Source organism: Cinclus cinclus, chromosome 1 (genome assembly GCF_963662255.1).
Source record: "Cinclus cinclus chromosome 1, bCinCin1.1, whole genome shotgun sequence".
NCBI classification, from domain to species: domain Eukaryota; kingdom Metazoa; phylum Chordata; class Aves; order Passeriformes; family Cinclidae; genus Cinclus; species Cinclus cinclus.
In genome coordinates this window covers 79,015,715-79,041,233 of record NC_085046.1, presented here as the reverse complement: position 1 = coordinate 79,041,233, position 25,519 = coordinate 79,015,715, and the positions used below count along the sequence as shown (strand labels likewise).

At 35.2% G+C, this 25,519-nt stretch overlaps 1 protein-coding gene across 1 annotated transcript in view; it reads right to left on the bottom strand.

Annotated features, from left to right (window-relative positions):
• DNAH5 (dynein axonemal heavy chain 5) overlaps window positions 1–25,519 on the bottom strand; it is a 118,255-nt gene that overhangs the window by 76,324 nt on the left and 16,412 nt on the right. The window contains exons 11-27 of the mRNA XM_062499711.1: window positions 25,352–25,474; window positions 23,345–23,560; window positions 21,048–21,155; window positions 20,254–20,339; window positions 19,148–19,469; window positions 13,758–13,964; window positions 11,933–12,104; window positions 10,451–10,596; window positions 8,269–8,407; window positions 7,600–7,875; window positions 6,507–6,697; window positions 6,326–6,425; window positions 4,902–5,026; window positions 3,336–3,537; window positions 2,286–2,521; window positions 1,098–1,316; window positions 284–346 (exon numbers count right to left, since the gene is read on the bottom strand). Of these exons, the coding sequence (XP_062355695.1) occupies window positions 284–346; window positions 1,098–1,316; window positions 2,286–2,521; window positions 3,336–3,537; window positions 4,902–5,026; window positions 6,326–6,425; window positions 6,507–6,697; window positions 7,600–7,875; window positions 8,269–8,407; window positions 10,451–10,596; window positions 11,933–12,104; window positions 13,758–13,964; window positions 19,148–19,469; window positions 20,254–20,339; window positions 21,048–21,155; window positions 23,345–23,560; window positions 25,352–25,474 (2,931 nt within the window). The remainder of the gene's footprint in view (window positions 1–283; window positions 347–1,097; window positions 1,317–2,285; window positions 2,522–3,335; window positions 3,538–4,901; window positions 5,027–6,325; window positions 6,426–6,506; window positions 6,698–7,599; window positions 7,876–8,268; window positions 8,408–10,450; window positions 10,597–11,932; window positions 12,105–13,757; window positions 13,965–19,147; window positions 19,470–20,253; window positions 20,340–21,047; window positions 21,156–23,344; window positions 23,561–25,351; window positions 25,475–25,519) is intronic.

Sequence of the window (25,519 nt, the reverse complement as noted above, 5' to 3'; positions counted from 1 at the left end):
CTTGTGGGAAGGCTCTCATCAGGATATTGTATCTGGTAACCATTACTCATTATCTAGGCAGCCTTTCTGTTAACTCCTAAAAAATTAATTGAAACAGTATTCCTTGTAAATGCATAGAAAAATTCCCACTTAGTTTTCACTAAGACAAATCAGATTTTGCCAAATCAGTAACCCTATCATCATTCATTCAACATTCATTCAACTACTGAGATTCCTTGTCAGAGCCTTTAAGTGTTAGCTCACTTGTAGTAAGTATTAAGTTGTGTCTTAGAATTAACAGTACCTGGAATATAGAAAGCCTGTCACTGGCTTCCTGAGGTGTTAAACCAACCACCATTGGCCCATTCTAAAAGGGAAAAAGCAAAACAAAGCACAACAACAACAACAAAAAATTAGAAGGGTGAGAATAACCACAACATATTTCTAATCAGCACTTTCTAAATTGTCACTAAATGCTAACCTCAAACACTTTTGCAGCCTCCAGATCCCCTGCCCAGATCAGATAACAACTGAACCAAGAGATGACAGTTAACCTACTAGAACAAACACTTTTTTAACATGGATTTTTAAAAATTCAAAGGAGGCAACTAATTTTTCAATTTCAATTTCAAAAGAAATTTTTCATTACACTGTAAAAGCTGGGAAATCATAGCTCATTTTTTTCAAGCTAACTTTTGAGTAAATTCAGCATTACTTAAAAGATGATGCAAGATTAGTTCAGCTTCATTAATTTATACTCTAATGAAAAAGAATATGAGAGCTTAAGTCACTTGTACATATACCTAGCATCAGAAAATTCTTCTAACATAATTTATCATTAATCCTAGTCTTCATATTTGCTCATGGTAACTAGATGTTTTTCAAAAACCTTAAATATTTCAATTCCTAATTTTTATGAGCTGATTACCAGCATTACTCACATCAGTCACATGTAAAACATTGACCAACCCTGCCCTGAAACCCAAACGGCATCTTAACAATAAGAAACCTATTCAACAGTAGAGGCTCATCCCATTAATTAGTCAAATCCAAAAACCTTTCTATGTTCCCACTGCTCCTTAAAAACGTTTTTAATACAATAAAATAGAAACACTTGCCTGATCATAATCCGAATAGAACTGTGCACAGTCTTCAGTAAAAGCCTTCACAGCAGTAATAAGCTCTCCTCTAAAGTTTGGCTGCAAAGCAACAAGCTCATTCTGCACTTCATTTGCACGGATTAGCAGCTTTTCCCAAGTGTAGTACAATGTGTCCACCTTCTCTGTCTCTTCCTTGGCAACAAGGAGCTCATATTTGTTCAACATAGCATAGGATTCCTGCCAGAAATTTGGATCAAGACAGAAAATCATACTTTCAGTTAACTTTATAAACATATATGTATGCTAACATATATGTACACTAACAAGAAATTCTGTTCTTCTTGCATAGCCATTATCAAAACATGGCAAACCAATACAAAACTGGAAGAAATGTCTGAATTTTTTTTCTCAGATTTCCACTTGTACCACCAACATATAACAGTCCACATACTGAAAACCCTCAGTGAATTTTCACTAAAACACAACTGAAATTCACTGTATATAAATTAGCACAGAGTAGGATAGCAATGAACCTGTGGCATAACAGTTTCATTTGAAATTTTTTGTATGAAGTAGAATTATTTCCATTCATGATTTCCAGTTTAATCACATTGTAGCCAAATTGCAAAAATGGAAACGGAACTACCTGCCTACTGCAACACTATGTGGAAAATATGCCAACCTCTCTTTCAAAAACCTGAAGCATCATTTCTTGTGCCTAGGGACTCCTTGCCTCTGCTTGAAGAATTAGAAGCTTATAAGGAAGTTATGGGCAATCAGGAATCATGAACATATAGAGCTGATAAAGCAATCAATATCATATAGTCTGCTTAAATTAGCTTTTCACTCCTCTTTAGGCTTAGCTAAAAAAAAAATAAATTAGGAATCTTGTTCCTTTTCATACACAGACTTCTTCCACAAAGTATGGAAAGATTTCTTGCATCAAATACCTGTGTACTCATCTTTCTCTTACCTACATCACTCAGTTTCTGCACTGTTCACTAAACCACCTGTCACCTCAGCAAGTTTACGTTTACCCAAATCAGAATTTCACATAAAAAGGTTTACAGGAATATAACAGACCTGTCACTCAACATTCAACACATATTAAATGATATACTTTCAAAGTTCACTGTTAAGCTTTAACCCAGAAATTAACTGCTCTCTTGAAACAATACCCATAGATGCAACATTCCCACTAGCTACCTCAATGGGGCCAATTTGAGAGTCAATAGAGCTCTGTAGTTCTCTGATCTCTTTTAAAGCTGACATGGCTATTCTGATATCGTCCAGGTCCGTGATGCTGCGATTTAACTTCTTTCCCATTTCCTCTATAAAAGTCAAAATTGCTTCCATATGTGTTCTGTACTTCTTATTGCAATGACACCCCAGCAAAGTCATCCAGGATTTGGTTTCTGATCTCAGTGCTAGCTTCAGATCAGCTAAAAATATTGAATAGTTAATAGATATTAGACACTACAGATATTATGAAGATGCGCTTGTAATCTTTTTTATTACATGTGTTCTCTTCAGTGCCAGTTCTGGTTTTTCAGTCTGACCCTCACATACAGAGATAATTATTATCTTTTCTACTGGAAATATCATCTAAAAGCAATGAACAATTAACAGATATTAGATATCATAGGTATTTTTAGGATGTACCTACTGGAAAGATGAGGCTGGACTCCATACTTTTCATCTTGTTAATTTACCATTATACAAAACTCTGTCCTACACGTTACTAATGTATTAGTTAATATTCTCATCTAAGTCTAAAATTTTCTACAAAATTAATCATCTTGCAAAAAATAATGTGGGGAGGAAATTAGGATTCTAATTATGAAAGCTGAAGAAACAAAGTTTGATCATAGCATCAATAGATGTGTTAGACAGAAGGGGGTCCAGCTGTCTCACTGCATGCAGCCAGGCAAGGAGAAAAGTAACATAAACTTATCATCTTACTCCAGTGAAAAGTGTACCCCTGGGAATCAGTGTTAGAAGAATGGGCAAACATCTACCATCCACCCCATATGTGAGCAGAAGTGTCCAGGTGAGTTAATAAACTCCAACTGAGCCTCACAGATATTCTTGGGGTAGTGTTTCATTTGCATGCATTTACTGCCAAAACAGCAAACAGCCCTTCTCGCTCCCTTTCTCCTTTCCATTTTAATCTAGTTCACCCATCCAAAACTGTCACATCTCTCCTTCCTATTGGACTCAGAATGTACATGTCTCTGGAGAGAAGCTGAACTCTACCAGTGTACAGTGCAATAGCTCCCACGCAGATGTATTCAGGCTCAGAATTGATTTTCAGGTCCAGGTGTTGGAAATGAAGAATTTCAGATTCAAATTCAGAGAGTAATGGGTTTCCCACCATTAATTTATCAATGGTTTCCTCCTTGTTCCTCTGCCAGATATGGTGGTAATAACTAAAACTCTCCAAAGCTGTAAGAACTTCCTGAAAGACATTTACAAGTTCAAAGAAAGATTCTCAGCATCACATATACAGCATACACATAATTTCTTAGCAGCTGCTCATTAGAGTACACTACAAACTCCATAGTAGAGCAGGTTGAATCACCTCACTAAACAAAAGGTTACTGGTAAATTTATGCTACAGCAAGTTCCATTACTGATCACACATTGTGCCAGAAACTCTATGTTAATCACATCCAATTTGTCAGATTAGTTTAAACATTTGCCAATTAAGTGAGTCTTCAGTCAATAAAATCATTGGAATCAGTGGGAAGTAAAGTTTAAAACTAGAATAGAGTACACTTGTCCTTCCCTGCCATTTCTTGGGCTAAAAACTGAAACCTGAGCTCCAGGGCTCAACATAACAAGAAAAATTCATTCTAAAATAATGAAGTTATGAGACAATTTTTTTAACATTAATTACTACACTCAATTCAGGTTTCTTTGATTTGAATATCATTTAATGAGCGTGCAAGAGAATTATTTTTTTGGTTCTCAGGAGTTCAGAAAAATGTGAGAAAGTTAAAGTTAAATCATCACTGCAGCTAATTAAACAAGTAAATGAGAGATGACTGCTAGGAGAGAGAATCCACATCATGACTTATGATAAATATAGCACATGCAGGCATTTAAAGCTGGCTAAATGATAAAAGTTTGCAATATTACAAAATACCAAATATCAAAATACCACTATAACTATGCACTATAATTGACTACTCAGCACCAGCCTGGTAGTTATGCTTTAGTACCACTGAAGTTAAAGGCCTGAGTCAAAGATTTTTGCATGGCAAGGCTCATAAAAGATTGGACCAACCCAAGATGAAACTGATGCAGAGTTCCCTAAATGAATACTAAATAAAGAAATACTAAAGAAATACTAAGTTTACTAAAGAGTGCATAGAATAAGAACAAGGCAAAAAAGTTATGCATATCCTTTAAGAGAAATCCTAACCTACACTAGCAAATCCTATGCAACATTTTTAAAAAAAGCCAATCTGACAGCCAGTTTTCTTCTAAAAACCTTCGTAACCTCTCTGTAATGTGGCATAAATGATGCTGGCTGCATTAGCTACACAAAACACAGCTATGATTAGAGGTTTTATGATGTTTTAATTTAGGCGATATTCCAAACCTCAAATCTTGGAACAGAGCACACTTAATCCATGTTGCACTTTTAAAGCACATTTGCAAATGTTCAGCCACATGTTTTCCATCCATCATCGTAAACTTTTATTATTACATTTCATCACAGCATTAAATGCCTGCCCTAATTACCCAAAGATATTAAAAGTAATATATTAATATCCCTTGGATAGTGATATTAAATTAACATCTCAGTTGTCTTACCCCTTTTGTAGAATTGATGGCACTGCTGAGTAAAGATGCTAATTTGATAATTTCTTTGTTCTCTGAAATGTTCTTGAAATAGTTCTGGCTTTGCACTGGATCAGATGAACTGAGTGATGCTGCATCTGATACACTATCTATAAAAGAAGATTCAAATAAAAAAGCAGGCTTAGGACAGACATACTGGTTAGAAGTAAATTCCTATAGACAAAACCAAAAGACATTTTTTCAATAAGCAAGCATTTTCTGGTTAGGTGTTCTTAAAGGTAACTAGAAGTCAAGCAGGCAAACATAAATTTGTAAACATCTCCATTTTAGTAAAATTGCTCCATCTAGGTACCATGTCAAATTTGGAACTAGTTCCACTCCATTCTTTCAAACGGAATCTTTTTCTCTTCTCTCCCCTCTCCATAAGGTTTATTCTGTATGCTTCATCTAATTTATATATCAGCATGTACTTACTTGTATATCAACACTAAGCATTTTTATTTTCTGAAATACCTCACAATTCGAAATTTGAAGTACAAATTAACATTTAACTCTGAGAAGATGACCACAACCAGTCCCCAAAAGGGAATAAAGGTTTTAAAAGTCCATCAGTTAGCAAATATCCTCAAGTTTGACTTTATCATAATTTTTTAGTTCATCACTTGCAAACAAAATTCTTCATTTTGAAAGACTAATTTAACTTCTTAACCAGTTCAAGTATTACTGTCCTACTTTTTAGGTGCATAAGATACAGATAACCTAAAAAGACCCAAATGTATTTTTTAAGTATCTCAGGTACAATGTAGAACAATTAACTTGGTTTGATTTTAAAGCATTTCAGAGGGGAAAAAAAAAAATCAAAGATACCATCTTAAATTTCCTTTAACTAATGACTTCAATAACTTGATGTCTGGTTACAAAACAGAAAAATGAAAATCCTTTTAGAAATTCTAGTCTATTTAATCTTTTACACAATCCTCTCTACACCAATAAAGCAATTTACATGGTTATTTTTATTCAATACCAGATATTGTGAAAGTTAAACTTACCCTTCTTAAAGGGGAAGCACAAGTTCTAAGATGCCATTTCAACATGCCAAATTACAAATCACACTGTCAAATCATGAAAGATTATTCTGTAGCAAGAGTGACTATAATTGTAACCAATATATATTCTGCAACCCAAAGCAGTAAAACTCTTCAAGAAGCACAAAAAGAAAATCCCCTTACTCAAATCCACAGAAGTACAAGTGGCAAACCTGGTTTCTAATGAGAAAGAGATTTCTTCTCTGAGGCAATTTAAAATCTATGAGGTTGTTTAAAATCTACCAAATCTACTGTTCTTGATGTATTTTGTAATTAATATCTTCCAATAGGTTCTGTATAAATCCCATTTACCTAACATTCAAATTTAGTGATGTCAGAGTTTATCATTACCATGGCTGCTTTTCTTTCCAGTCTCTTTCATTCCATCATCAGAATCACTGTCTCTGCTCCCACACTGCAACAGAACAACTCTTCTCTCTAAGACTTTCTTCTGAAGAAAGAATAATGTTTAGTTTTTATTTGCAGCAGTTTTGCAGCATTAGTTCTATGTAAGGCTGTTAAAGACACCAACCTTGGATATTCTCTCCTTATTCCATTGTTGAACTCCTTTCATTACTTTCAAAATACTATCTACAGCTTTATTAAGTGTCTGCTGTACCTCATCCAAAGAGGGTGTCATGATGATATTAGGGATAGATAGGTTAATATTAGTCCTAATTATAGGATGAGCACTTTTTTTCTGCTTAGACATACTGTGGTTTTCTAAAGAAAAGACAAAAACATAAGACAAAAACAAAACAAAAAGGCTGTTCATACTTTTTCAACACACCAAACTAGGCATTGTTTTGATATAAACCAATAAATATATATCTTAAGGTAGAATATGAGTGTAATTTCCGAAGGGAAAAAGAATTCCAGAGTAATTTATAATATGTACTGCTAAACTCTACAGCAGCACAAGTGAAAAGTGCAAAGCTATTTTTCTCCATGAAGATCCTCTTCAACTTGTACTGTGCAGCTAAACGCTGTTTAGCAAACAATTTTGTTATCTGGCTGGTACTCCCAGTCAGCATATTAAACTGGGCACAGAACCTCCTTAGAGTTTCATAGTATTGTATGTCTTATAAACTATAGAGACCAAAGACAACTGCCCTTACTTTTGTTTGTTAAAGGCATGCGACAATAAAACACTTCAACACAGAGTTCCATCACCATGTATGGAAATATCTGAAGGCAATTAGTAAGAGAAAAAAGACACCTTTATTTTTTTATACAGTTTTCTGTAAAAGGCAAGGTCAAACAGGTCTTGTCAAGTTATCAAGGTCTTAAGTTAATGATTGATAACTTTTCGCTTTAGTGATAACTTATCCAGTTATCAAGGTCTTATCAGAAACTTATCTATCAAGTCTAGTGACAAATATAATATTGGCTTCAGAACAGTATAGTGAGTCCTAAGAGAAACAGCATTGTAATGACATTTTCCTCCTGTCACAAGAAAAATAGCTTTGGAAATACACAATATTAATTTAACAAAACAGCTTAAGCAAAAGCCTTTTGTTTTCCCCTCTTTTACACTTGAAAGTCTTATTTATACTGTTATGGGATACTACATTTCTATTTTTCTTTATGTAGCCTAAAAGAGCAATGTACTACAATGCAGCCACCTAAGAAGTTGGTGATGGAAGATGCATGAATGCGCTTGCGGATGGTCTCCAGAGTGTTTCGAGTAACTTTCAAAAGGGCATCAATGTTACGATCGTTGAAATAAGAAAGCAGTTCATTGGCTTCTTCCTCTAACTTTTCTAAATCCATTCTCTTCCTCTTTGCTGTAGGAGACAGGCCAACCCACATCTCACTGGAATTTTGTGAGGAAGTCAAGCTTTTTGCTCTTCTTTCCTCTTCTGTTGCTAAAACATCATAAATCCAGTTAGTTAAATTTACTTAAGAGACTTGGAAGTACCATAAAGTAACATCTCCACAGGTATCTGAAATAATTTTAAGGAAGTACAGAATTACTCATTTGTAATCTGCACCTTAATGTAGCAGGCCTTTCATTCCTATCTGCCTTCTTATTCAGTACAAAACAGCATGATTCTCTTCAAAATTTAGATATTACTTCTTGTTCTCTTTTTCTAGGAAGTCCATCAATAAACCAAGGCTACTAAGTAGTTCTATGGCACAACCATTTCAAAGTCCAAGCTAGATAAATAATATTAACCTATTTTGCAGATGATAAATGACTACAATGCCCCCCAACACAAATAATCAGCATTAAAAAAACACCAAGCAATACAATATAATCTTCTTACCTGTATTTTTGTCCCTTTTTTCACCACTGGGTACAATTGATTTCTCATCTTCTTTACTGACCTGTTCCTCAATGTCAAGTAACATGTTAATCAGATCATCAGCAGCAGCTTCCACCAGTGAGCTTTTTAAGTGTAAAGTCCGAGAACCTTTCATACAGAGCTCCTGTTATCGAACCAAAATAATGTGCTCTTATTGTCAAAATTCTCATGTCAATTTCACGTATAAGTCATAGCAGCCTTTATTAACACAAATGTCAGGGTCTATGATTTGTGAAAAACCAGATCTATATACAACATTAGTTTTAAATTGGTTTGTTCCTAAATAACAGGTATCAACAAGACATCATCAACGTCTTTCAACATTGTTTTGGCTTCTTTCCCAAACCACATGATTCATTAGTTAATATCATGGATCAATGTTTATAATGCCTAGTTTCACTAAAAGGCTCCCAAAAGCAAGGGCTTCTTAATTTTCTTAACTTTCCAATGTAGACATGGGAGAGTCAACACTTCTTTTAATCATTGCCAGTTCATATTAATTAGCTGTGCCACAATGAGTATTAGCCAATCATATTTCCCATTTACAGCTAAATAGAAGATAAAATATATACAAGCTGTATTTATTATTAAAATAAACAGAGAATTATTAACTGGAGAGAGAAGAAATCAAAGGATGAGATCAAATAAATTTTGGAAATTTATTACAGTATTATGCATCTTTTTTCTCCAATACTTATAAAAAAATCAATCAAGTATGCTTCAGCTAACTATAATTTTTATCTATAATGGCCTTTTAATTTTTTACTTCTTTGTTGTCTTATATTTCACTCATCTTAAACAAACATGACTAGCTTTGTTTAATTAAAAATCAATAATTGGAAATATTCAGCCATTTCCAAATTTTAAGACATAATATTTGGCCTTGCTAATGGTTCTGTTGAGTTGAGAGAGAAGGCAGATGTGATTTGTAATATGACAGCAACCACTAAGCAAACTATTCTGGGATTTTTCCACTGGGTAATTTTTTTGTTGTTGCAGCAATTTCTTAAGAAACTTAAAGACACCTGTTAAGTTATTTCCAGTCCCTTCTAATTAAAAATTAGAATAAGCTTACAGACTGCTACTATTTTCATTGTACCCATAACTGGGGCTCTTATACCACTTTGCCTCCTAAATCAACTCACTTGGCCATTGTAATTGCTATGTGTCTAATTGCTATGTAGCAGTTCAAGTTTTCATGTTACCATACTGCGCAGAGAAGTTCTTGTGTTCACTCTCACATATTTTTACCTTAGTGAATATACATTTTGGTACCTGCCAAATCAGGAAGGCAGCAGCAGGATCAACAAAAATAGCTATGGATCGTGAGGCATACAATACTCATTCCATATAATATTATTTTAAATTTTACTCCATATTTAATACCAAGGTGAGTTGTTACAATGGCCAAAAGACAAAAGGCCAAAGCGTTAAATACACTAAGACAATAAAAACTTGCATTTGTAATTTATTGCTACAATAGAAAAGGAATGGGGATCATCTGCTTGATTTTCTACAGTCTTTATTGAGCCAAAGTTTATTTCAGGAGAAAACCCGTTAGACATTATAACCTAAAATGCAATACCTTACTATTGCCTCGCAAAATTATTCTGACATTCGATTTAATTATAACCTTAATCAGCTTTCTAACCAACAATTTACATGATTATAGTTAATTACCCTCAACATAAAAGTATTTTGATGGGGGGAAGGAAGGGTGTTTTCCCAGAACACCTTCACCCAGGTGCTTCTGCATATATTTTGCACATCCCATTACCAACTCAGGAGAGTTTGAGATACTCATTACACAATGCCTTCCATAGAATTTACTCTCACACAACTGAGAATTCCCTTACTTAAACAGGAATAATGACCAAAGAGAAGATACTATCACAGAGTCAAAATTTTTGAGTGATATGAAAGCATAAAAGAAATATTATACATGATCTGGCTTGACATTAATAATGAACAGAAAAGAACATCTCAGCTCAGATCTCTCTGCATTTTGTTCCTTTTTAAGGTCTCAGACAAGCAAGTGGGGATTTCCATGCATATCCCCACTCATGCTTCATTAATTCTGCATTCAGAATTTTTTATCTTATAAAAAAGAAAAATATCTAATCTCAAAGTCATCAATCTCTTCTTCATGAAACTTTTATCTACTAACCTTAGTCTTTTGAAGAAATTCCTCACAGCTCTGTGGTTCATCTTCTGGCAACATACAGAGTGGCACTCCATTCATTTCTTGAAGGACAGCATCAATACGAAATTCAACCAAGTCATTCACTTGATCAAGCAATAACTCCAGCTCAGCTTTTGAAGAAAAAAAGAAGATTCAAGACAAGCTGAAAAGTTTGAATCAATAGCTTTTGCAGAGTCCCATTTACATTTCTACCTCTACAAACTATCATATTCATCTGTATATGAATTCTGCACCTTAACCAATTTACTTCAAGCACCTAAACTTTTATGGCAAGCTTCACCACAAGAATAATAATTAACATTTTGCATAACAGATACATACCTAGCCTATGCTATCTACATGCTAAAAGATAACTAAAATATTATATAAATATAAGCTATTGTACAAACATATATCGCCTTTTATATAAAATATAGTCTCTATTATAAATATATATAAGACTAACTTAAAGAATACCTATTTTAAACATCAAGATATTAACATTTCATTGGGGGCTAACAATATTTCATCTTCTATAGGCTGAACTAGTTACAACTTGGAGAACCTAGTAGCAACAGAAACTTTCAGTAAATAAAATCTCTATGCTTCAAACAAATGTTAGAGACCAAACAACAGTTAGCAGAAAACAGTCATTAGAATTTTCAGTTTAATAGCAATCTGTTCTCAATGCTGAAGCTGAAACAGCAGCAAGGTGCCTTATCCAGGCATTGATTTTTGTATTATTCAAAATTAAATTAAGCATAATGTCAGGCTAGCATCCAAAATGCACTTGAATCTGCCATTTCAACTGAAGAAAACTTCCACTAAAACTACGTATGCAATTTCAAGAAACAAAATATGTTTGCTCTCTTAATGAAGCTGAAGAAAAAGGAATTTGATATCTTCAAGAAAAAAAAGCATCTCATTGCAACCTTGTGATAATCTTTTGAAAACACTACAAGCTCATCTGTTTTCTAAAGCTTTTGTCCAAGATGTGTGTACATTAGTTTTAAAGAGACGGATGTTAAAAAAAAAATATAAAATGCTATTGAGCAATGGTAATGCCAACTGAGTCAGTGTTTTATTCCCTGAGAAGTTGTTTTGTACATTATAGAAACAAAAAAGCAGGACTAGAAAAAGTCTGAAACCTAGGAGCTCTTTTAAAAAGTAGCCATCGTTCTTTAAATTCAGAATACACTGGGCCTTTTGCACTGTACTTTTATGTTTGGTGTAATCCCAACTGCCTAACATATACATCAGTAAAAATTTGATGAACATACAAGTGAAAAATAAGGTGGTTAAAAATATAAATAAAATGTTTCATGAAATACAGGACAGGTAAAAATTCTGATATATTTTACATATAAATAAATTAAGTGCAAATCACATAAAGAAACGTAATCTCATAATATAACTTGCATTTGTATAGAACAACCAGAAGTTAATGGAAGGAGGCAAGTAATATACCTAGCTTAGAAAAAACTGTATTAATATATTTCTCAATATTCAAGGATGTCCAGTTCAGTAACATTAGACCTGGCTGGATAGCATCATCTACATTTATTAATCGAGGAGCTATCAGTTGTTCAAAAGGGTGTTGTATTTTCAGTTTAATTCTTTTGTATTCTGCCAACATCACCTGAAACAGAGAATGAAAACATTAGGTAATATACACTGATTTGAACCTCTTCATGTACACATATTTATGATTACTTAAACTAACAAAATTCATCTGTATGTACATTGCTGAAATTCTTAAGGAGTTATAATTAATTGCTTGGGAAAGTTTTCTGCATTTTTGGCAGAAGTTCACTATTTGTTGCTCTTTATATCTCTATATGTATGTGTTGCTCAGTTTGAAGTACTACTTCACACGGAAATCAATCTTTGATTGCACTGGTACTGTGATGGAGTTAATTTCTTTCTCAATGGCTCACATGATGCCATGTTTTAGATTTGTGACCACAACTGTGTTACTAATGCACTGATATTTTGGCTATTGCTAAAAAGCGCTCGTGCAGCACTGAGTCCTCTTCTGCTTCTCACACTACTCTGCTGGTGACTGGGGACACACAGGTCACTGGGAAGGAACTCATCCAGGACCCCAAAAGATTAATGGGATCTCATGCCTATGACATCATGCTTAAAAATGAAAGCTGGGAAAAGAAGGAGGGAGGGGGATACTCAGAGCTACAGTGTTTGTCTTCCCAAGTAGCTGTGATACTGCCTAGTTTTACCAGGATAATTGCTTCTTTTTTCCCTTGTGCATGCAGTTTCTGCCTTCCCTATTAAACTGCCTTTAACTCACGGGTTTCATATTTTAACCTTCAGATTCTCTCCCCCATTCCAAGGAGAGGAGTAAGGGAGTGACTGTGTGATGCTTGGTTGTCTACTGGGCTTAAACCACTTAACAGAAAAAGCTTGCAGATTTCAGCCTGTGGACGAGAGTTATGGAAGACCAAAAGCCTAAGGAGAAAAATACATCTAAGTGAATCTTCCAGCAATTCTAATAAGATCAGCCTTACCAGAACTTTATTGTAATATTTTCCTTCTAATGCCTCTTTAACCCACTGATCTAGTTTCACATGTTTGACAATAACATTATGACTTTAAGTCATAAAGGTTTTATGACTTATGTTTGTTTGTTTTTTCTCATTTCAGCATCAAGTAGTCCTTTAAAGCTACAGGTTTCTGGACAGCTATTTTTAAATCCCCATCTTGAGTCACTGAGAATCTTGTCTGTTCACAGGCAGATTAAATTATCTAAAGGACTTAAAAGACAACAGAAAGGGAAGTTTCAGCTTCTGTTTTTAAACTGTTCCACATATAGCTGTGTAAAATACCAGCATCAGGGGAAAAAAAAAAAAAGAAAAAGAAGAAAAAAAACCTGCTATTTGCTGCTTGCTTTACACTTTTTAAAAACAGGCCACTTGTTCCTCCCTCCCAGATATCCTCTCAAAACAAATGCTGCCCAAAGTTGACTTCATTACTGGATGACAGATAAATTGCTTATCATTTTTTAAGCCTCTTTTCCTCCCCATTCTCCTCTCTGCTCCAGACTCTGCAGAGCTTCCCCAAACCTATGCATCTGCAAAGTAACTTCACAGAAAACATAAAGCCAAGAAAAAATTTTCAGTGCCTCAAGACAGTCATACAAACAAGAAAAAAAAAACATTTGCAAATTTTTTCTTAGTGCACAATCGTTGATCTTCATTTGTCCTCTTCCATACGCGTAGAACCCAGGCATCTTAATGTACAGTACAAATACATAAAATAACTAAAGTAAACCCACATGCAAATTGTTGACAATCTTCTTGTACCAGTCTCTCTGCTGTTGAATAACACTTGCAAATGGTGGAATTTCAAGGCACATGCGAACCATGCAATCTGTTTCTCTGATTAAAGTTAATATTTGAGGGTCAAAATTGACAAATAATTCTCCTGTTTCTGGAGCTTTTACCAAGAGAGTTGTTTGAAGTCCTCTTTTAGTTAATTCAACCTGCAGGAAATAAAGTCATCATTCCTGATCAGACAAGCTACTACAAAATACTTGAGTTTGCATATAAATATCACTTTGGCAGATACTAAAATCAGGTACTGCCAACAAATATTGATATGGTATATGAATCCAAAACAAAAATTGATTAACACAATGTGTATGAACCCAAATGCTTAATAATCAAACTGCTGTTTATCTGCCAGATGTTTTTCTGTTGGGACTTGAATGCTATAAGCTATATTTCATAGTCCAAAATCAAATCAGAGCCATAGATTTTCTTGCTTCAACCATCTTAAATATTAACCCTTTTCTCCTTAGAACTTACTGTATATTCTGCAATAAGGCTGCACACAAACCCCCTTAATGAATTAAAGTATTCTTGGATAACCTCTTTACGTATCTTTTGAATAAACTTATCCCCACTTCTCCTTTCACTTGTTTTCCAGAGCTAACAGATATAACAATCTTAATGGTACTGACAATTATATCCAACATCTGAGCAAATCTTTAAAAATACTAAAATTAATGTCTATTATAGATTTTTTTTTAAAAATTCTTAAAAGGAAAGCCTAATCACACAATTGGTTTAACTGCTTTATTTAAATATTAGAAGACCTCCATGTGATTAGAAAGGAAAGCATTCCTTAGACCACCACAAAACTGAAAATTTGCCTGATGCCAGAAAGCAATCCCACCTTAGGCAGGCAAATTTTTCCTTCATTAAGAACTTTGCCGCTATTCTTATATTCCAGTTGTCCTTTTGTTGATGCAAGTTTATTGGTTTTTATTCACTCCTCAGATTTAATGTATCACATTACATAGCGATGGAGCATATTTCTAGGCTATAGTTTCAGAACCCATTGATATCTTTCAGTGCACGTTTTTCTTTTTTTATGGAACACAGAAAATTTGCATCACCTTTCAGTGTCCAAAGTACAGTGGAGTATACTGCTTACTTCAGCAATATCATGCACTATCAAGACATTTTACACAGCATTTTTCAAGAAACAATCTAATCAATTTTTATCTATGAAGATGTCATGCTCTATCCACTCTCATCAGTCTTCAAAAAAAAAAAAAACTCTACTGCCTAAAAGACAAACTTATTTTCTGTAAAGTTAAGCATCAAATCTTTCTGTACTCATTTATGAGCTTCATACTCATTATTCCCACTCTCAAATCTTCCTCTTCCATTTGTCTATATATATATAATATTTATGTATTATAATATTATGTATATATTTTATATATATAATATATACATATACATATATGTACACACATATACATATATATATATTATATACATAATATATACCTCCCCCATTTATATTTTCTTCTCATGCAGTTTTCTTTGTTATGGTAACAAAAATAGCAATGGAAATAAGGGTTACATTGAAGGCACAAATCTTACACTGTCAAATAATTATAGTAACTTTTACAATTCCAGGTAATTTATTATTCTAATATGTCCAAATCGAACACTATTTGCTATAGCACATATATATATATATATATATATATATAAAATACATTTTTAATATATATTATAAAATATTTTGCTTTAAAAAAAAATCTTGATTTATAATATGTTAACCATCCAGTAAGAAGTGGGGAAAAGAGGGGCAAAAATGTACAGAAATCTCAGAAAGCGACACTAAGCTTAAAATTTACATGGTACAGAAGAATAAAAACTGGTAGGAGCTACAGCCCTATTCGTGCTCCATTTGTATTCCGCACAGGACACTTGCCCCTCTGGCGTTGTTATTTTGTTCAGGAGTGGAGCAGGAGCTCCACCTTGTGCTCTGTGACACTCACGTCCACACCCGTGTGCTCTCTTCTTGCCTCGAGAGAAGAGGCTATGGAGCAGCAGTCACGGCTTTTTTTGCCATACCTGGTAGACAAGTGCAGGTATGTTAAAGCAAATAGACTTTTCATGTATTTTCAAGGCATGTGTGATTGTTTGAAACTTGAAATTTTGCTTAAATCCACTACCTTTGTTCCCACCTAATAAGCATGAAGTTGGAGCGAGCTCAGGAACTTTATACAGCTGCCAAGTGTGATTTTACTGCTATAGGAGAAAACAGACAGGTTGTTTTAGTACAGAGTATAATCAGAACACAGATGTTTCAGACCTCATAAAGGAAGGCACAACTTCAGGGGAGATGCCTAGCATGTCACAGTTTTTTACAAAAGATGAAAGACAAATGTACGTGACTGCTCCATCAAGGCATGGTACATTGTCAGGGTATCTAATCACTAGATCATCTAGCCAAAGGGGCAGATGTAGCCCCACAAGACTCAAACATTCTCCTTAGTATTTACAGATGAGACACAGCACTGAAAACTAACATCAGTATACTTTGAATGATGCAGGTATCCAGCTCAGTACTGGAATTAAAAAAGAAAGTGTGCCCAAGATAGAAACACTAAATAAATGTAGGAGGCTTCCTGAAACTTTACATTTCATTCCATAAAATATGAAGGATGTGCACCAGATCTCTGTGAAGAGCACATGAGAAGAAATATGAACTTTCTATATTAGCAGAATAAGCATTGAATTTAAAGACCTAAGTACAATAGCAGTTTTCATTACTGCCTAGAAGCAGGACCAACTATATGCAGGTTAATGGTGCCAAATTTGGATATGATGTACTTGAAATGTAATGAATAATGAAACACAACTGAGGTACTACTGTTCAGGTTCCTTGATTTCCAGCTTGAACTCAACTCCAAATTAATCATCAATAATACATATTCAGTACAAAGTATCAATACAGTATATTCTGTGTACCCTAATATTGCAATCATTTCTCCTGGCTTACTATACCAAATTGACACAAAAACATCCCACTTACAGTATCAGACAATCAAATCTGGTGAGTCTTTAAACTACATTTCATACCACATGTCAAATGCAAGTGTGAAAAAGGAAGGATCAGGAAAACCTAACGTACTCAGACTGGAGAAAAGGCAGCTGGTACCCCTGGTTCCAGATCTGGTCTAAGACTATCTTTGAGAAGACTGATTATCAGCACCAGAGATTTCCACAGTGTACAAAAGCTGGGCCTGAGCTCCAAAAACAACAGGCAAATGCATTGACAGCTGTCACACTACCTTCAAAAATGCAGTCTGGAGATTATTTTTCAGCTCTGCAAGGCTGAGGCAAATTTTTCTATAATATGCTCTTTGACAAGGCAACAAAGAAACTGGAAGCGAAAAATATGCCAAAGCAATAGTAGAAACCTGCAGAGATTTCGAGGCTTTAAAGTAGCCCCTGCAGAAGCCATCTGATAATATAAAGATAGTAAGAGATTCTATGTACAAAACCCAAGAGGGCAAAATGAGTCAAATGAGATTTAGAATTTAAGGTAAACCACGTTCTCTGAAGAATATCATGCTACAAAGTATTCTGCCTGTAAAGTCTCATTCAGCGAGACATATAAAAAGGGCAAATTCAGAGTTGGACGCACAAGAGAAAAACTGACCAGATATTCATAAGAGATCAAAACAAGGAAAAAGACTTTAGAAAATCGTAGAACTTTGGCAAAAGGTTTAGTACAATATTCAGTCAACATAAAACACTTCTCAAAGCATTAACTTGGCCCATCCAAATTTGCAAACTCTAAGCCCACCTGATTTTAAGTTACTCAAAAAATTCCAAGAAGAGGGAATTAGAAGAAGATAAAGAGAGAAAGACAGGAAATACATAGAATAGAACACATATGGTTATCAACTCCTGGGTTCTAACAGGTTTCAGACAGAAATTCCAAGAGGTAGAGTCAAGACACCAGATAGTCTCACATTCAACTTTAAATACCCTTCAGCCTTCCTGGGCCCTTCCCCCAGATGGGACTTCCAGTCATTTGGCCACTCAGGAGCTGGTTTAGAGGCTCCAGAGGTGGGTGTGGAAGAGTGTCTCTGGTGTGCCAGGGAGTGGCAGCCACTGCCAGGCTGGAATACAGGCTCAGGGGATGGGGTGAGGGACAGTGCACTTCCTCGCTAGGGCAAGACCCAGTCTGCCCCTTCCCCCACTCACAAGCACCCCAAAATTGTCAATAAGAAATGAAATTACTTTGTACTGGTTCTTACTGGGTTAATTTTCTCTGTTGACATTTAATTTTCTTCATAGCAGCTTATATGGTGTCATCAGATTTGTTATCAAAATGAAGATGATAACACACTAATGTTTCAGGTGAGCAGTGCTTGCACAGCATCAAGGCCTGATCTTGTTCTCACTCTAAATAGAGAATAGATTGGGTGTTGGGAATGGGGATGAAGGGCACCAAAGAGGCTGTGAGGGGGCAAAACCAGGCAGACGTCATGAAGTAACAAAAGAGCGTCACAAAATAAGCAAAGGGATATTGCTTGCCATACAGCATCATGCTCAGCAATGAAAAGGGAAAGGCAGGGGTTGAAGGGGTTAGCCACCCTCTGCTCTGGAATTGACTAGACATTGTTTGACCCATGGGAGATGGTGAGAAATTGTCTCTGCAGCACTTTCTTTTCCCTTTCTTTCTCTTTCTTTCTTCATTTCTCCTTCACTAACAAAACAATTTATTCTTGACCCACAAGTTTTCTTCCTTTTGCTTTTCCTTTCCTCTTTCCTGTCTTACTGGAGGTTCATGGTGGGGAGTAAATAAGCATTTGTGTGGTGCTTAGTTGCCTATTAGGATTACCCCACAACAGGCTTGTGCCCACTGAATATGCTACTATCTTTTCAGACTGCATGTTTTTACATGTATATTTACAGAGTGTACCCATGGATTATCATTCAAAATAAAATTTGTATTGTCCAGAGCAGAGGAAACCTCTGTGTCTGCTTTCACCTTAAGCCAACCAGCTGTCAAAACTCCTCCCACCACACATGATGATCTTGCACCAGTCATAGGAATATGGCAGAGACAGAGGGACAGCTATACCTACCACTGGACATTCATTATAAGTTTTCTTTCTAAGTTAAAATTAAGGTCTTTCAGTTGTTCCTAAATTCAGCTGCAGGTACTACAGGCCCTATTTTTTTAACGGGAACACTTTCTTCTAAAATAACTTTTCTTATTCCATCCCTCACTTGAGAGTCATCATAAATCTATAGTTAAGCATACCTGACTACTAAACCAGGGATTCCACTGTTTTTAATTTTTTTCTTTAAGGAATAACTTGATCAAAATTGGCTGGCTTACCTGCTGAAGCCATTCCCTGTGGTAGATCACCTCAAATTTCATAAGAACTTTTGCTACTTTGTTGTAAAGGCGGATTATGCTCTTGCCATCTGGTGTTTGCAGAACTTCTGGATGTGTCTGGAAAGTCTCCATGGGCTCCTTGATCCTATGGAATAGGTGGCGTGCCCACAAAATCTTGCCAGCTATGGGAGGCAGATTACGAGCCAGTGGAGGGTCCTTCTTGTGCTTAGTGTAGATCTTGCAGACAGTTTCTATATCATGGCCATAGTTTTGAAATGTTTTCTGATACTTTTCATCAATGCCAAGATTCGGGATTTGCAATCTGCTTAGAAAAATAATAATTATTAAAAACTTCCTTCAACATTTTTGAAATCCTTCTAATGGGTTGTTGGAAAATACAGACTCCCTTGCACGCTTTTGAAAATGTGTACTTTAGCAGCAGAGTTTTCAGCTTGAACAAATGCTGTCACAACCTGATTCCAAGCAACAAAGATTTAGACCAGATGATAAAAGCTTCCAAGTAAACCTACACATTTTCTGTTTTGTCACTGTTTTCAAACACTAGGCTGAAATTATGTGCAGCAAATTGTAACCAATTCACCACTAGCTGTCTATCCTATTAAACAGATTATAATAAAAAATCTGACAGAATAAAGAGTGAGGCTGTTTTGCAACAATATTAATTTATAAAGACAAATTTCACTGATTCTTAATAAAAGCATTTTACTGTCTTCTAACTGCATTGTGGTAACAAATTAGTGTCATTGTTCAAGCACTAAGTTAAGGCAAATGTGCTAACAGACAAAGCTTTCCTCTACTTGAGCTGATTTTGAAAGATGAAGTTCAAAGTCCACCTATAGTTTGCATTTTCTGATACAAAAATATTTTTATGTATGTAAAAAGCTTTTATTCATTCAAGCTACTAAGACAACTCTTAAGAGGGCTGAACAGCTGAGGGTAAAGAGGTTGAGTTGGTCTTGTTTGTATTTAAGAAACTGCCTCCTCCTCTTCTCCTCTCCCCACCTCCCCCCTCTCCCTTCCACCATCTTCCATGTCTCATTTCCATTGCCTGGCAGAGTTTTAGCAATCTAAATAGGACATATTACCTTTCAAATTTGTGCAACATACTCAGTGCCTTTTCAGTGCTCAGAATACTTTCAAAGGTGATGTCCATGAAACTCCTTAATTGATCCTGAAGAAGAGTAAATAATTCTACATTGAAGAAGTCCATAAGGAACACACATCAAGTATGCCAGGTATTATTTCACAGGATTTAACATGCAATATATTAGAAGATAATTCTTTATATGAAACTAATCTGTGAGTATTTTTTCCCTTTCTTCCTTCCCACAATAATTAAACAAAACACAGCCAATTTTCGAGGCATTTTCTTTCCAAGGTCCCTCTGTAGCTGTGCAACCAGCAAAAGCTTCTGTACCCTCCAATGTTTCACCATGCTGAGAAACCTCAAAGAATGCTTGCTTACCTCTTTGGCAGCCAAAGCAAGACAAGCATTTATTTTAATTTTTTTTTTTCTTCTGCAGATACCCTTTCCTTTCATCAGCTTGCAATTTCAGAACTCCTGGAAAGTTAATTATCTTATTTATTTGTACTATGCTCCTATTCACTCAATGAATTTTGAGTGAATAATCATAACATTTTTTTGTTATTCTTGCCAGCATACAGTAATGAAAAATCCTTTTGTTGAAAGCCCTCAATGGCCCATTCCATTAAACTAAGCTGAAAGATAATAGATGGAAGCTCTAAAGTGGAAATAGAATAATTTTTCAATTTTAGAATACAAACTTTGAGATTTGCATATTTTTTTTTGGTGGTAACTCAGAGAGAATAATAAGGATTCATCAGTAAATTAAATTCTTAATTGTATCATAAAACCTACATGAAGATCATTTATGTCTCTGCAAAACTCCTCATAGTCTTGGTCAAAATCAGTCTTCCGCTGATCCAAGAAATCATAATGCTTATTCTTCATGTTGTCAACAATGCTCTAAACAGTTTCACAGAAAAAGAAAGCTATTACCAAAAAAGTCTTGTGAAAAAGATCTACCACACCAAAAATTTAGTACAACAGGCTGTGCATGTTCACATTTCACCTTTGCTAATAGTTCTCAGTACTTCCTGAGCAATATGAGCAAACCCCTTAAAAGAAATATTTGCAGGAATTGAGTTGGTGCAATGTCCATTCTAATTTAATTTATATTATTTATTTCTGTTTTAAGTCAATTAGAACTGACAGAAAATTCAGACTTGCTTTTCGTCAAAGACATTTGTTACTCATTAAGCATTCTGTCCTGCAGATGTTCAAAACTTAAAGTTCAACCGCAAAAAATATTTTACATTATTATTTTCCATGTCCTTTAAACAACTGATTCCATATATAAATAGACTATTCTAAAAGCACAGTAAGATGCAGCACATCACCAGCCCACAACTTAGTATTCCTGGCTTCTCTTACACAGCTGCTTGTCTACACACATGAAAGTATATCTTAATCAGCATCTCCCTTGAGCTGTACACACAGATAAAGAATTTTTAATGATAAACTGCTGTTCAACATCCTAGTAGTTTACCACAGAATTACTATGAAATACAGCATATTTTCACCTCAGCTGACTTCCACCATTTTATGGTAAGTCAACTGAAATTCAGTTGCACTGCATTGCTGTAAATAAAAACTCCATCTTTTCCTCTAACAACAACCAAATCCTAGATAGGGAACGAGTGCTAAAGCATAAAGAACAGCAAAATAGTAAACTCGTGTTGTAAAATATTTTAAAGACATACAATCAATCACATACTAACTATAACTATGGTCCATGTCAAATACTTCAGTACCTCAATTCTGTCACTTTAAAACAAGTGTGATCTATTTTCTGCCCTTGATATAACCTATCCAGAACCTTCCATGTAGCATTTTTTAACTAAGTATTACTCATCCCAAAACATAATTGACTTTACAACATCTGGGTCTCACACAAAGCTCTTGTATAAGGACTGGGGTGCTGCAACGGATAATGAGGTCTGTCTGTATAGAGTTTGCCTCACAGCCTGGGCTGATGGTCACAGGCAGCTTTCCAAACACAAATGCCCCAAACAAATTAGATCCCTGTGTTCCAGCCTACCAAAATAGTACCTTCATTGCATGGTGTGAAAATTCCCAGCAACCTGGGTTGCTGAGAAGCCTGGTGGCACAGCTTTGGAGAGCATCTCTTGGAAACAAAATTTAGAGCAGTCCACACCTGTCCTGCCCACATGGAAGAGCCTTGGACTAAGCTATCCTTACAGCTGTGCCCTGGCTCAGAAGGCTGTAGAAAATAAGAAAGAGGAAAACTGGCTGCTGTGAAGGATGTATTCAAGGAATCAAAACCCCAGACTAGAGAGGGAGTAAATCAAACCAGGAAGGAGACCACGGAATGGTCACATTTTACACTACAGTTATTTCACTAAAGCAGCCTGATTGACTCTTGACCATAACAAAAAGGCAAAGGACAGAGTAAAGCAAACTAGAATTTCATATTTGCCTGTACAGCCACTGTATCATATGTGATCTCAAAAAGCAATACTTCTGATTTATTTGAATATTTACAGGTGCCATAATTATGATACTGCACTAATAAACTTACACAAAAAAGTATGCTAACTCAGGCTCAGTAAAAGCAGGAGAGAGTCCATTTGGTAGAAAGCAACCTATCTGAGAAAGAAGGAGGGAAAAGAACATAACATTTATCTTCTTAAAAGATCTCCGTGTTGCTCAAGTCACATATCTCTTAAAAAATAAAAGATCAGGAAAGGAAACTGTGTAGCAATACTAATGAGCAAAGGATCACTCACAGCTAGCCCAATATTTGTAGAGACAGAAATGTAGCACTTCTCATTTTTTCTCCTGATCATAGCACAAAACCCTACTCCTATTACTCCTTGCACGGTGTCACTCCACTTTGTTGCTTTTTTCAATCAGCTGTGAATTTTCGCATATTTCTTTCACATGTCCACTTGCACCTTTTCTTTCATCTTGTCTGCTCATTTCCCCAGTAATCACATATTTATATTGCTATTACCCAGTAATTTAAGTATAATTAGGTTTTTTTTTTCTCAGTAAACAGTTCCCTAATTTTCATAATTTTCTTTTAAAGGTTCAAGTTAGACTGATACAATATGCAAAAATCTAATGTGTACCTGATATTTTGCAATCATTCCTTCCAATCCCTCTATCTTAGATTCCTGTAGAGCTGAGTATGTTCTCATAGTATTGAAAACATCTATTATCTTTACCAGACGACGATGAAAGGCTTCAAATTTTCCAAATATATACATCTCACTAAAATCAAATTGCCTTTCAGCTGAATTTTGTTCCAAATTCTCTTTTATCTTGTGGAAGCAATTTTGATACTCCTTAAAACAAAGAAGTTAAAAGAATGTCAAGCATATAACAAGACACAAAATTTACACAGACAGCCATTATCCTAACCTGATAGCAAGTAGAAGTTTCATCAATAAACAATCATGAACACTATAAAGAGTAACAGATTTTGCCTCTGAAAACTAACTCATCAATGCCATTACAGGATTACACACTTCATCAAATGACTGAACTGCACATATATGTATTTATACATATCCTTAGCTAGCATGAAATTATGTTCCCTCCATTTCATAGTAGGGTTTGATGTGTTACTGAATAACCAAGATGACAAGCCAGTTTCAAGAGACTGAAAATGTTTGCATGCTGAGCAGTTTTACTGGGTAATCAAGGTTCAAAAATCACTTTCAAGAACAAATCACTTCCGGAAGTTCTAACGCTGCATCATAGCAGTTTCAACTTTTCATTCTGCATTTGTAACAAGGCTCAAATCTTACTCCAAACTTGCTAAATTCTTCCCAAAGTCAAAGTATATAGTCAACAGATTTGATTGAAACAGTTTCTTTCAATAGTGGTTTTCTTTATAATAAAATATTCATTCTTCTTATGACATTTATGTATAAATAACCCCACTTGGAAATATCAGTAAAAAGGGTTCAGATTTTGCTATGTTATTAGTGATTCAAATTGTAAGTATTAATCTATTGAATTTCTAAAAGCTTCTGCAACTAATAAGACTCAAATGAATACCTCATTTTTCAACATATTTTCATGCAGCAACTGGACAATTTTATATATCTTTCTAGAAAAATACAAGTTTAGTGCTCATTGCTGATGGTAAGATGCCATACAAATTACACTAAATTATGCTAGAACTAGGCAAGATTCGTTGCTTTGGGATTTATTAGAATAAAGCTCTAGTTCTGCAAGCACATATTGGGAATAAAAAGAAATGCAGAAGGCCTATTTGAAGTTCCCAGTATGTACAGGGAAACAACCAAAGAGAGGGTCAGGCTCCTCTTCACAGTAACACATGGACAGAAGCCAAGAAGCAAAGGGCATAAACTGAAATTATGACATTCTGACTGAATAAAAAGAGATAATCTTTCATCCCAAGGACAGTCAAACAGTGAAAGAGGCTGCCCAATCCTCTCCATCCTTAGAGAACTTCAAGACAGGACTTGTATAAAGGACTGGGAAGCCATGTTTGATCTCATACTGCCCCTGCTTTGGCTTTGAGCAGAGGGTTGAACTAGATACCTGCTGAGGACGCTTCCAAGCTGAATTATCCTATAATACTATGCTTTAAGGGGAAAAAAGGAACAAAGAATAAAAAATTTAAAAATTATCACAGAAGCGTATTCAAAAAAATCAAAGGCCATCTTCCTGACAAGTCTAGGCCAACTGAATTTCTCTCAGTTCACTAAATCGCCCTTTCGAAACGTATAGCTTGTCCACACATCTTTGCAACATGCTCAGTTCAGTAACTCCCCTTGTTTTAATTTCTATTTCCTAACTGCCCACATCAAGTGAGAAAACACTACCTAGAGAAACACAGACATGAAAATCCAAGCAATTTTCTTATAAGTACAGTTAAGATAAATTAAGCATTGAAATTCTGTTTCTAGAAGTTCAACAGACAACAGACTAAACTCCCTTGTATGTCTAGCATAAACATACCAGTTCCAGTGGATATTTTTCAGTTAACTCATTTTTCTTCACTCTAACAGTGCTTTCTCACATTTTCTCACAAAAAAATTTCCTATTCCTGCCCTCCTAAATATCACCTTATAATCTGTTTTTGATATGTTCTTCCTACCTACCTGTTTAAGTCTAATAGCTGCTTGTAGCTTTTCCAAAACTCTCTCCTGTGGTTGATTCCAGATGGTGGCTGGGGCGTTGTTTGCAATGTAAGATTTACACACTGTGATCATCTGATTGGTCACCTAAAAGCAGTTTTAACTTCATGAAGAAAACCAGCATTTCAAGAC